Source organism: Psittacula echo, assembly GCF_963264785.1.
Source record: "Psittacula echo genome assembly, chromosome: 2".
Taxonomy (NCBI): domain Eukaryota; kingdom Metazoa; phylum Chordata; class Aves; order Psittaciformes; family Psittacidae; genus Psittacula; species Psittacula echo.
Genome location: NC_137737.1, coordinates 128,510,000 through 128,523,657, shown reverse-complemented (window position 1 = coordinate 128,523,657; position 13,658 = coordinate 128,510,000). Strand labels below are relative to the sequence as shown.

The following is a 13,658-nucleotide window of genomic DNA, read 5'->3' as shown; positions in this document are numbered from 1 at the left end:
GAAATACATTAATATGACCCAGGACTTCCCTATATTTTACATTTTCCATTTTATTTCAAACTAGGTGTTTGTACTTGTTATGAGTAGTGTGAAATTGAAAACAGTTTATCTCTTCATTTGTGCTTGCATGGCTAATGCTACTGTAAATCATCAAAAAGTTATATATATATTTATTTGACTTTAAGGCATGATTTATTTTATTATTTGGATGGCTTCATTTATGTACATTGGAAATAAAAACTCAGACCTCCCTATGGTATAGCTTTAAGGTTACTGTTAGTGGCATATATAAGCACCATAGAATAATATATTCAGATGAAGAAAACAAAGGACATTTATGAGTTATGAATTAACTGTATAGGAGTAACTGCTAAGAAAATATAGCAATTTTTAACACAGGATTCAAAATATTGTTATATATCATTATAGATTTTCAAATGAATTTTTCTCCCATGTTCACTTTTACAGATTTTTTTCATTAAGATATATATATGTAATTTAAACTTTTTGGTGGAAAGCAGTATACATCTTCTGTACAATAATGTTACAGCTTTATACAAATTTTAGGAATGATAAGAAATGGCCTTCATTGTTCTCTTCTAAGTGCTCTGTTTTCACTTGCCTGTTTTACATTTTATTTGCCAGACTCAAACAACAGCAAATAATCTGAATGCCTTGCTTCCTGGAGGATTCTGTAAACTGAAACATAAAAGCATGCCTGATGTTATTTTTAAGACTGCAACACTCCAATGATATTTCTTTTTAATTGTTAAAGACAATTCTAGAATCCTGCGACTCTTCTTGTGACTACTCATAACCTCAGCTAAGAATTTAAAAAAAAAAAGTTACAAATACAAATTAATTTATTTTTCTTCCAAGTAGTTTATTATAAAAAAGTAATAGCATAAAAGAATTCAAGTGATCCTTTATGATGAGAGATTCTCATTTAAAGAATAATGCTCTATAAAGCAAAATACTAAAAAAAAGGTTTTAGGAAAAGAGAAGTCATTCATCTTATACTCACTATTCTAATAACTATATTCAGAGAGAACTTGCAGACCTAAAAAAATCACTTGTTAGTTGCTTATATGATGAACAGATTTCTATACAGAATTAATATTTTACAAAAACAAGGAAATTTCTTCTGAATGAATATCTGATTTCAAAAGAAATGAAACTAAAATACTCAACTACAATGAAATTTTGTTAGAATAAATATTTTTTTGTCTTACAAACTGAACTAGTATATCACATTTAATGGTGCCATTGTTTTCTCTTTTGCAAACTCTGTCTGAGGCATATCTGGGAACAAAAGGGAAATGGAGGTGAAAGTAAGGAAGGGCACAATGAAACAGGTTGACTGCAACGGCATTAGAATCAATCCATCATCTGAAACTTGCATGGGACTGTTTCCCAAACCGTTGATGTTCCTAACTTTACCAAAATAGTAAAGTACAATAAATGATTAAATTTGCATCTCTTTTCCTGCTAACATCTCTACTCAATGAGGAGATTAATATGGAGAACAAAAGTGTAAGTAAGAAAGCTCTCTTTCTGAGGTAACTGGAGGGTCATTGGGAAAGGTCAAAGAATATGTAAATTAAGTCATTCACGAAGAGAAGGAAATCTGTATTTCAGAAGTTTCCGGGCTTGTTGAAAGGTTTGAGGGAAAGAGGCAACACATTCTCCCACCCTCAATTAAAAATAAGAAAAAAATACTCTTTCCCTACTTTCAAGTTCTCTACAGAAACTTTTTGAGGTTTCTTCGCACTCAAATTTCTTGGAAGGCCTACAGTTTTAGAAGCAACAATCACTCCCAGTTTCACAGGACTAAAAGACTGGTGCAAGAGGGATTTTTTTTTAATGTAATTTCTCTTTCTTCCTTTACAACCTGGAGAACTCTTTCAGGGATTAAATTTAGCCTGCAGCATGCAGCCATTCATTATCATCAGAGAATGCAATACACAGCAGCATCTCCATGTCTTTCAGAAAAACAGTTAAAAATAGTCAAACCATTAAAAAAAAAGTTTTAATGATAGTGAATGTCATAGTGAATTATAATGCTTTTTAGCATTCAATACCACTAATTCAATACCATGTAAATCAGCAACGAATTTCATCATGAACTTGCATTAGCTATTAGTAACTATCTACTGCAGATCCTCTAACTTGGACAGAATAAATCACCAATGTTAATTTAAAAAACATCCCAGAGAAAGCAAAGGCAATTTTTTTATCAAGTATGTTAGTTGCAACAGAACCAGCAAAGTAAACAAGAGAGTTATTTTATTTCATAAGCAGCTTTCTAGAGTAATGACTTATGAGCTTAGAGGAGGCAGGCAGCTCTGGCACCACAGCTTCTCCAAAGTCACCACAGCTGTTACACAAGCTCTGTAAATCACCCATGTTGGCCTATTTGTTTGTTTTCTAGCACTGCTCCAGGTACAAACAGACACAAAGCAAGACTTTGTAAATCTTACTGAGGTGAAGAGTAAAGTGTAATCTTTGAAACTGGGCTCTGTACCTTTCTGAATATATCCCATTTTGAAAGGAAGCGACATACAACTTTCTTTTGTCGACTGGCATAACATCAACATAACCACCCTGGTTGCGGACTACACCAGCATGTACTGCTGCCCGGCAGATACTGGATATCTAAGAAAGAATGAAGAGATGATTAGTTTTCATTCATCCTTTTATTTTAAAATTGTTTAGAAGAAACTAATAAAGACACTTAAACCAAAATCTAGAAAACATAAAATAATTATATTTATTGCATGATTGATCTTATTAATCTTACAGTATTTAGACTCATCTCATAGGAAATAGGCCAGTTTATAGGAATACAGACATTGCCTCTTCAAAGATCTCCTGCAGCATGACCTCAAAAATCATTTATTTCAGACTATTTCAGTTCAAAGGTCAGGGACATGTCTGAATTCTTGAGCCTTTCAAATGAAAGGCTCTATCAGCCTTCACTTCAACAGCAGAGAGGTAGTGAACTCCAAACCTTAGTCAATTGTTATAGAATAGGAGATTCAGTTTAGTCCCCAGCCAAAGCCGAACAGAGGAACTGTAGAATAGCAAAGGCACATGCAGTTATGTGTTTCTAGGAGGATGTCCTACCCCAAAGGTGAGGGATTGACTGAAATAATTCCTTCTTTAGGTACAAAATCTTAAACAGCAGCAAAATGATCCATATTCAAAGCCTATCTTACTCAGGCATAGACAAATACTAAAAGCATATTAGATTAAAGGTATAATGTGAGCATCAAACAGAAGATAGAGGCCTAAAATCATTCCTTAGCTAAAACAGTTAATGACAGACTAACAGCTTTAGCTCCTCAAGTCTGAGTGAGGAAATAGTTAGGAGGTGAAGACTCCCAACTGCTTCAAAAGAAGATTTTTTAAGTCAGGGTCTAATTCCATAAACTTTATGCAGGCAAGATTACATGGCACTTCTGTGCACCAGACTTTGAAAACAAAAATCCAGGTTGCAAACACAGAGGCAGCACCAGTGAAGGAGGAGGAGTTAGTGTGTGAACTATTACAGGAGCTTGACCCCTACAAATTGACAGGCCGTGACAACATCCATCCAAGGGTGTCGAGAGCTGGCTAATGTCATTGCAAAGCCACTCTCCTTATCTTTGAGAAGTTCTAGAGACTGGGAGACATCCCAGAAGACTAAAAGAAGGCTCATGTCACCCCATCCGCAAGAAGGGCTTAAAGGAGGATCCAGGAAATTATAGGCACCTCAGTCTTACTTCAGTCCCTGGGAAAAATATGGAATGAATCCTCCTGGGGGCTATCACAAGTCAAAGGAAGCTCATGACTGGGAAAAGCCAGCACAGATTCACCAAGGGGAAATTGTGCTCAGCAAACCTGACCACCTTCTATGACAAAGTAACCTGCTCAGCTGATGCAGGGCAAGTGGTGGACATTGTCTACCTGGATTTCTTCAAGGCTTTCAACAGTTTCCCAAAGCCTACTCCTAGAGAAACTGATGCATTATAGTCTAGACAAGTGGTCTGTGCAGAAGGTGATGAACTGGCTGACAGGCCATACTCAGAGGGTAGTGGTGAATAGCTCCTTTTTAACTGCCAACTTGTCACTAGTGGAGTGCCCTAGGGATCAATATTGGGCCCAACATTATTTAGTATCTTTGTAAGTGATCTGGATGATGTGATGAAATGTACCCTAATGGAGTTTGCCAATGGTACCAAACTGAGCGGAAAGTGGATACCCTGGAAAGGAGAGCCACCCTGCAGGATGATCTGGATAGGCAGGAAGACTGGGCTAACAAGAACCTTATGAATTTCAACAAGTGTAAGGTCTTTCACTTGGGAAAACGTAATCCAGGAATGCGGCACAGGCCGGGATCTATGAGGCTGGGGAGCAGCTTTGTGGAAAGAGGATCCCGGGGGATAGCAAGCTCAATTTGAGTAAACAGTGTGCAGCTGCAGCAAAGAAATCCAACAGGATGCTGGGTTACATCAGCAAGTGTATCACCTTGTGGAATCAAATTCTAGTACAAGATTATCCCACTGTACTTGGCTCTTGTCAGGCCATAGCTGGAATACTGTGTTTAGTGTGGTTCCTGCTATACAAAAAAGCTGTGGACAGGCTGGAGAGGGTCCAGAGAATGCCCACAAAGATGACCAAAGCACTGGGAAGGCAGCTATATGAGGAAAGGTTGAGAGAACTGCATTTGTTCAGCCTGGAGAAAAGAAGGCACAGGGGAGACCTTATCACCTGCTCCTCTACTCTGCTCTCGTGAGACCTCACTTGGAGTATTGTGTGTGGTTCTGGTGTCCTCAACATAAAAAGGACATGGAACTGTTGGAACAAGTCCAGAAGAGGGTCACGAGGATGATCAGGGGACTGGAGCATCTCCCGTAGGAAGACAGGCTGAGAAAGTTGGGGCTGTTCAGCCTGGAGAAGAGAAGGCTGCGTGGAGACCTCCTAGCAGCCTTCCAGTATCTGAAGGGGGCCTACAAGGATGCTGGGGAGGGACTATTCATCAACAGGGGAAGTTTAGATTGGATCTAAGGAAGAAATTCTTTCCTGAGAGGGTGGTGAGGCACTGGAATGGGTTGCCCAGAGAGGTTGTGAATGCTCCATCCCTGGCGGTGTTCAAGGCCAGGTTGGATGAGGCCTTGGGTGGCATGGTTTAGTGTGAGATGTTCCTGCCCATGGTAGGGGGGTTGGAACTAGATGATCTTAAGGTCCTTTCCAACCCTAACTATTCTATGATTCTATGATTCTATTACTTAAAGGGTATTTAAAGGGCACATCAAAGATGGAGATTCCCTTTTCACAAGGAGTCAAATGGAAAAGATGAGGAGTAATGGTCACAAATTACTCCTGGGGCGATTCCAACTGGACACAAAAGGAACATTTTTCACATTAAGAACAATCAGCCATTGGAATAATTTCCCAAGGGAAGCGCCGGATTCACCAACATTAGACACATAAGATTCAGCTGGACCAGGTGCTGGGCCACTGAGCTTTTGCCAAGAAAGGTTGTAAGAGATGATCCTTGAGGTCCCCTTCCAATGTGGTGTTCTATGATTCTACAAAAATTCCCTGTGAAGTTAACAGCAGTTTCACCTAAATGAAACCTACATTCACTGGCCACTAATTCCTCTCATGAGCCTATGTAGCATAAATAATATCCAACAAAGGATTGCTCAGTGACAAGCTTGATAATTTAAATAACTGATTTAAACTTGCAGTCCTCTACTACTCCTTGAGCATTTTAAAAGGTGCCAGAAGAATGAAACTTCTTAGGTACTCCAGAATGCAGGTCCCAATCTTCAAGACACAGCACAGCAAAGTGTAGTTACAGTTAACAGTGAATCTGCAATTCAAGCCAAGTTGTTTTGTGGGAAAAAGTCTTCACTGCAATAGATGGCTCCACGACTAACCTTAAAAATGTAGTCAATATAAATATCAATAGCTGGTCACACAGACCACTATTCAAACAAGAATTGCATTTCTTTGAGTTATAATTGGAATAATTTGTATCTATTACCATAACTATTTTGTAATCTCGATGCTACATAAAATCAGGAATTTAAAATAGCAATGTTTTTCCTACTCTCATTCCAAGCACAGAACTTGCCAGTTCCACTGTTAAATAGTTTGTTTTTTAATGTTACAATACTTCTAGGAGTAAAGATTTGAAATTGTTTATGCAAAGAATCTTTTGCAAAGACACTTTAGTTTTTCTTTTCACACTGCTGGCTGCAGGTTTGAACATGCCAGAAGGGATGCCATTTATGCTCCTCTGTACTTCTCCCAAGGCTGCAAGACTTAAACTCCGTGTACCAATAGTTGCCTTATTTTTAGGATTATAGCATTCTTTATGTACTCATACTATGGGAGTTACTAAAGATAATACTAATCATGTGCAATTTCAAATATACAAGGGGAAAATGGCCTCTACAATACAGGATTATAGTCTAAAGAAACAAAAGGTGAAGTTTACAAGCAATTAACTGCTAGTGAAGAACTAGGAGAACACTATTAATTACTAGTGCTATAACATAGTAGCAACTTCAATTTCAGTTCACACCGGAGATACAAAAAAGATAGAGGCATCATTGGGGAAAAGAAAGATTACTACTGATAAATCAGAGAAAAACCCTTCGCAGGAACAGGGAGGAAAAGAAGTCACTGCAAAATATGAAATTAGTTTAAGAATGAATGCCTGATCAGACCAAAGCCAGAAAAGGAAAGGTTAAACTGGATTCTTATGAATGAGTGCTACAAAAATGGGTTTGTAAACTTATCTTTTTGCACTAGTGACATCTATTAATGTTATTTGCTTTTTTCTCAGTATCTCTGCAAAATCTTCTTCATATACGAATGCAAGTAGCCCAAGCAGTAGTGAAAAGAAATTGGCATGTACATATATGCATGCATGCATACATACATACATTTATATATATACGTATGCATTTTTGAAACAAAAGAATTTGCAGGAATGTCACAAAAAAACCCCATCTGTTTTGTGGACTCAATCCAGTAGATCATGGACTGCAATTTCAAACACATTTTCTATGACATGCGGGTAAATGAATTCTCTGTATGTATGAACAAACCTGACTGTGAATACATGAAAAAATTAAGAAGAGGACACATATTAAACAAATATTCTCTGTAAGTACTTTACCTGAAACTAGTTCAGTAACATATAATAATGTACAAAATACCCAGTCATATTATTTAGTGAAAATTTCAATAAGTCTTTTAGTTTTAAAATAATTTAAATGTTAGCTACAAAGAAACATTGCAGAAAATTGCATAATGCTGATACCATCAATGGAAACTACTGTACAGATATAAGTAGGAAACATCTGTCTACATCTGAGCTAGATGCCTTAGAACCGTTCTGTAGGAAATGTAGAGGAATAGACATCTCTATTTGGCAATTCACCTCATACTGAAGCAGACGCTCTGAAAAGGTCAAACGAATCCTGTGCTGCAGATGACTTTATCTCCTTTACCACTATCCTATACGTACTGCAAGCTACTGTCAGTATAACTTAGACAGGTACCACCAATGTAGCGACCTATCCTTGACAGCATCTGAAGTTGGTAGGATGACTCCCATCCCTGGTTTCTTACCTGTATTTATGTCCATTTTTTCCTAAAAGCAGTAAGGCTGCACACATTTCTATACAATGGAGATGAATAATGAGATCGTACATCTAAAATTATTTTAAAGCATAACTTTATAATACTAATGAAAGTCATCTGAGACTTCTCAAACCAAAGCAAATACATATTCTGAGATGCTCTCTTCTGTAAGTTAAACAGAAATGAGTCATCTTTCCCCTACAATAAAATCTTTTCCAACTCACTGGGAAACTTTGGTTGTAGCCTTTGACTGCAACCACAGAACTGAAAGAAAACAGTCTTCCACAAAATGGGCTTTTATTTGAACCTGTTTTCATTGACCCTCTTATACACATTAAGGACCAAGTTCCACATGCACAAATCAATTATCTTCCTGAACTGGAAGTACTTCTGAAACATTTAACAATATTTATGGAGAATAATGTTTTCAGGACAAGTTCCCCAGGTAATCATTTCAAAATAATGGTGAATAAATATTTGCAGATTATTTTCACACATTTTAAAGTGATGGAAAGTAGAGAAAATAATCGTCTGACCCTGTTGGTTGCCACACTATGACAGTTAAAAGACAGTTAAAACATACAGTGTAATAGCAAAAAAGTAAACTGTGCTCTCTGCCACTGCATCCTGGCTTCTCCATAGAGCGATGACATAGGAGAGGCATAAAAAAGAATTCTCCTTTCATTCTTTCTACCCACTTCAGAACTAAACATAGAAAAGGACAGGAAAAGAAAGCTGACTAGTAGACAGAATGACAAAAAAAAAAAAAAAAAAACCAAAAAAAAAAAAAACTAAAATCAAAAAACCCAGTATTAGTCTGTTAAAATAATATATGACAGTGTGAGATACTTTCTACAAATATATCAAAATCCTACTGCAAATATTTAGCTATCTGCAGTTAAGAAATATCAAAAATAACGAGATGTAGACATTTATTCTCAGTTTGTTTTTTTTTTTGTTACTTTAATCTGACAGAAGTTATGGTTGCATTAGGGTCTAAAGAGCAAAAGTTTAAATGAGTATACATTGCCAATACTGAACAAGTTCAAAATATAGGTCCAGAGACTACTGAAGTCTACACTGAGTTTTCAAATAATTTCCTGTATCTTCAGCAGCTCAGTATTAAGTTAAATGAGAGCCTTTGAAAAAGAACTTTTGAAAAGACTGTGTAAAAAATTAGGATATGGAGGAGAACCAGATATCTATGTTAAATCTTATTATCTCATTATAGCTTTTCATAGGGTTTTATATTTTATTACATACTACAGTGTAACTCACTATACTTACATCAGAATAAATTCGTGTTCCAATTACACGAGCATGGTGTGGATTTGCCTGCATACAGTTGTGAGGACAATACACCCTGGAATATCAAAAATAAACCACACACAGTTAGAAAGAATGATATCAGAATACTACTACATCATATTTAACATCAGCATTATTGAGTATAAATCAAGTCGATGCATACCCCTTTCCTGGGGTAAAGGTTGGACTTGATCATCTTAGAAGTCTTTTTCAACCTAGCTGATTCTATGGTTCTACACATATGGGTCTACGCCGATACTAAAAGGCTGTTAGCTTTTGAGGTTTTGACAATACAGGTGAAAGCGTTGCTGATGTAAGTTGTAGTTTGTAACAAACCACTTGAAAACATATTTCTGTTTTCAGACAGGTCTGGTCGTCTTCCCTTTCAATAAGCAGATCATGTTCATGTTCAACATACGTGATGCCAGCAGAAAAGCCAGTGAGAAGAAAGGATCTTCCCTTCTATATCATTGTTTCTACAGCATCCTATATAAATTGTACACATGCATACCTTCTCAGGAGAAGCAGATCTGAATGAGGACCCACTACGATGCTGATGTGGTGACGAAAGACAATTTAGGAACTTAAAATGAGGGTCAGCACTTGGTATCTGTGGCTAAACTGAAAAACTCTGGAAAGTAATGAGATTCCTGGCTGATTCTAGGCTATCAGAAAGCTATTGAAAAAAAGACTGTCTTTAGTCAACTGAATATTGTTAATGTTTGAGAAAACTCTGCGATTCATGCCTGATACAGCTCCAAAATGCACAGTAAAACCATGTGAAATGCTAACAGTAGTATAGAAGACATCAAACATCTTATTTGGTAATTCCAATATTCCTCCAAGGAACAAGTCAGCTCTAGGTCTACTCTGAGATATTTCATTTGAAAAATGGGTCATGCCCTAATGGCTAATGCCCACACTTCAATCAATATTCAGCATGTCACCCCACTTGGGCATGCTACAGTCTTACCAGATGGGCAACTCGAACAGGCTAATGCAGCTAGGAAAAAGATTTTTGTCTGAAGGAAGCAAGAGTCAGAGGCCTTTTGAAGGCCTGCTGATTTCTGATTAAGGCATGAGAGGGAAAAATGAGGTTGAGCAATTAATGCCATAGCTGATTACTGCTTGAAACTCCTGAGACTACATTTTCAGAATTAACTTAAGTGCATTCACAGAATCTTGAATGAATTACTGTTGCTATCAAATTCCTTCAGCTGATGCATCAGAATTAGTAATTTTTAACCTTATTTTTATTTTCAGATTTTCTTAAAGACAGACTTTATATTTCCCTTAATTAAGCTAGTTTTAGTTTTTAATGAAGAAAAAAAGATGAAAGCATGAGATTGTACCCATCCATTCCTGCACTCCACTCCTTCACTTACTTCTCCACATCTTCCAGCAAGAAAGCTAGGAGTCATAGCCAAACACCAAACAAGTCCACGGACTCAAGTGCTACATGAAGGGATATTTTCCTAGCAGTTATGGCTTTGTACTTGCTTCCTCTATTGGCTGCAGGATTGCTCTGAAAGTAATCCTGTGGATATCTCCAGCTTAGCTTGCGGTAAATCATGCTACAGTGAATTTACCTTTGCCTCATCTATGGTTTTAAGAACTGTTACCAATTTCCTTCCTCCAAATATTGTGGCACAGGCTCCTTTCAAAGAGTTAAAATGCAGGCTTCAAAGTAATGGCACATCTATTTAAAGATGTTAACTGACTTGCATACCACACCTTACCATAAATATATATACTTCACATTTTTTGCAAAGGTATTTGCTCACTCTATCCTCCAGAACTCCCAAACAAATGCATAACTTCTATGATAAATACCTGTATCATATCTTTTTATTTTATCTGTTTTACAGACAAACAAACTGAAATAAAGGGTATTTTGCCTAATATGCACAGATATAATAGTGGACAATGAAACATAAAAAGGAATTTTTCTTTGCAGTCTGTAGTCTTACCAATGATAATTTTACTAAGATTTGCCAAGGGATATTTATGGGTAAAAGAGAGATTCTCCAAATACAAAAGCCTGTAGATCACCTGTATCTACCTGGCCTTCTATTTAGACCAAAGAACAAAATACCAGTAAAACATTTTTGGCTTCACTTTAACAGTTACTCTTTCCACCTTTATCAACGACAACTATAGATAATAAGAAACTGACAGAAAATATGTCAGCACTTTACATTAATAAAAAACAAAGAATTTCACCTTGGACAGTGTGAGGCTGGTTTTTGAAATGGGCATAGTTGTTCCACTGTTGTTTCACAGGTGATAGCTTGAACTGAAGAAAGTAAAACAGAAACAAATAAATGTGTGCTATTTAGAAAAAACATAACTCAAAGTAGTACTGAGTTTATAAGAAATAAATCCTAACCTGTTACTTTAGAGACAGTGAAGGAGTTAGCAGACTGGTATTTTCTGAAGAAGAAAAAACAGAAATAGTCAGTAAATAACATATCTTATTGGTTTCTTTAAATAGAAGAATTTTGACTAGAGAATCTAAAAATCAACTCAAGACACTGTCCCAAATAGGTTTTACTCACTGTACTCCCTCTCACCAGCTGTGAATCTATTTATTGCAATGACACATTTACTTTGTAATCCCAGTGAATCTGAAAACTAGGAATGCATGTTAAAGTCTTTCAGTAATTGAATCTGCTAAGAGATTAAGTGTGCTAGGAACAAATTATGCAATCTATTTGTCCCTCAAAATGTAGCAACCGAAATCTGTGTTTGGTCAGAAGCATCCATCTATCAGAAGAGATCATTCACTCTCCCCTAAAGGTACATTCTTACTAACAGCTCAAACACTTAAAACAGTTTCTCCTAGCAGTGTTTTTGAAAAAAATAATGAAATTTTACTTTTGGATCCTGTGTCTATGTTAAATTATCACCAGTATCATGAAAACCCCAGTATAACAGTACCTACAGAGGGCCTACAAGAGGGATGTTTTACAAGGGCATGCAGTGATAGAACAAGGAGTAATGACTTTCAACTGAATGACGGTAGATTTATATTTGATATAAGGAAGAAATTCTTTAGTGTGAGGGTGGTGAGGCCCTGGCACAGGTTGCCCAGAGAAGCTGTGGCTGCCACATCCCTGGCAGCGTTCAAGGCCAGGCTGGACAGGGCTTTGAGCAACCTGGTCTAGTGGAAGGTGTCTCTGCCCATGGCAGGGGAGCTGGAACTAAATGATCATTAAAGTCCTTTCAAACCCAAACCATTCCATGATTCTATGATAACATACAACAGATTGTTTTTCTCAGTAATTACGTGGTACCTGGATGCATCCGTTTCCTGTTATTACATAAAATCAGGTATACACTTCCTGTTATGAGAATTTATGAAGACTTCTATTTCATACCTCCTTCTCTTCTATTTTCCTCCTCTTTTACTCCGCTTTTATCTCATTGGATATGCCTCTGATTCTAGTATTTTTCATCTGTAACAAGGAAGCTGGTGGTGCTTTTGGCATTCATGAAGTCATGGATTATTAAAAAAACCCCAAACCAAATCAACCAAAAAAAAAAAAAAAAAAAAACCAAACCAAAAAACACCCCAAAAACCAAACCACAAAGCCGCAAGGAAATTATTCCCTATCCACCTTTGCAGCAAATTACTGACATGTGCTTCACAACATGATGATTTGCTTTCAGAAACTGTTTGCTTGCATTGGTTTATTTGGTTATATGGTCCACTAATTTTACATTTGCTCATTTAGTGGCTTCCAATTTGCTTTCACTGAGTTAGCTCAAATTTCTGTTGCCCTTGTATTGCCAAGCAGTGATTCTATCTTTGATTAGCTTGTTGAAATACTATTAAAAATGGTATCCTGTACTATGAAAATGCAACAGTTGAACAAAAATCTGTATTAGCAACCCTGATTATAAATCAAAGGAGCTGAAGATTAGGAGATCTGTTGTATGCTGCACTGGTATTACATTTTCTGTCTTTCTGTTCTGCAACATGCATTATTCATTGAATTGATATGTATTTTATGCACGGCTCCATCTAGAGACACTAGTGAGAGCCCGTCAGATGCAAGGTATCCCTGGCCTTATTGATGGGCCTTTTGAAGGCAGAAACTTTGGTAAATCATTCTTATTTATCCTGAACCTTTGGTTTACAGATCGACTTATGAAACTGATGCCTGATCATAAAACATTGTAAATTCACTCTAAAAGGCGATATGCTAAATATTATAGGACATTAATGAAGAATTATATCATCCTTGTGTACACATAACAGCAGGAGTTTCCCGAAATATGTTTATAGATAGGAAGGTATAGGTTTGGTCCTTGAACAGTCTTTTATTTATTTTTTTTTACAACATCTGAATCACAAAACAAAACCAGTAATATTCAGCAACGACAAGATTACCCATTCCCATAGCAAACAAACCCAAGTGTTAATACCTTGCTCTGAGTTCTAGCTCTCAGAGGACAGGCCCTAAATATACTCTGTAGATGAAACACTCAATACAGTTTTGCTTCATATGGCACAGAAATACAGAGATTTCAACTGACGAGAAATCAATTCCTTCTAGCTTGATGATTTTCTACAGTTTAACTACTCCTACATTTGTTAGAAAACTGGCTCCTAATACGTTAGTATTGAATCATAGAATCATAGAATAGTTAGGGTTGGAAAGGACCTTAAGATCATCTAGTTCCAACCCCCCTGCCATGGG

At 36.8% G+C, this 13,658-nt stretch overlaps 1 protein-coding gene across 1 annotated transcript in view; it reads right to left on the bottom strand.

Moving 5' to 3' along the window:
* Positions 1 to 647: 647 nt before the first annotated feature.
* Positions 648 to 13,658, bottom strand: part of CRISPLD1 (cysteine rich secretory protein LCCL domain containing 1) — a gene marked incomplete at its 3' end in the record, with an annotated part of 38,221 nt that continues 25,210 nt past the window's right edge. The window contains exons 10-14 of the mRNA XM_080610921.1: positions 11,342 to 11,385; positions 11,176 to 11,248; positions 8,932 to 9,007; positions 2,525 to 2,655; positions 648 to 699 (exon numbers count right to left, since the gene is read on the bottom strand). Coding sequence (XP_080467047.1) covers positions 648 to 699; positions 2,525 to 2,655; positions 8,932 to 9,007; positions 11,176 to 11,248; positions 11,342 to 11,385 — 376 coding nt within the window. The remainder of the gene's footprint in view (positions 700 to 2,524; positions 2,656 to 8,931; positions 9,008 to 11,175; positions 11,249 to 11,341; positions 11,386 to 13,658) is intronic.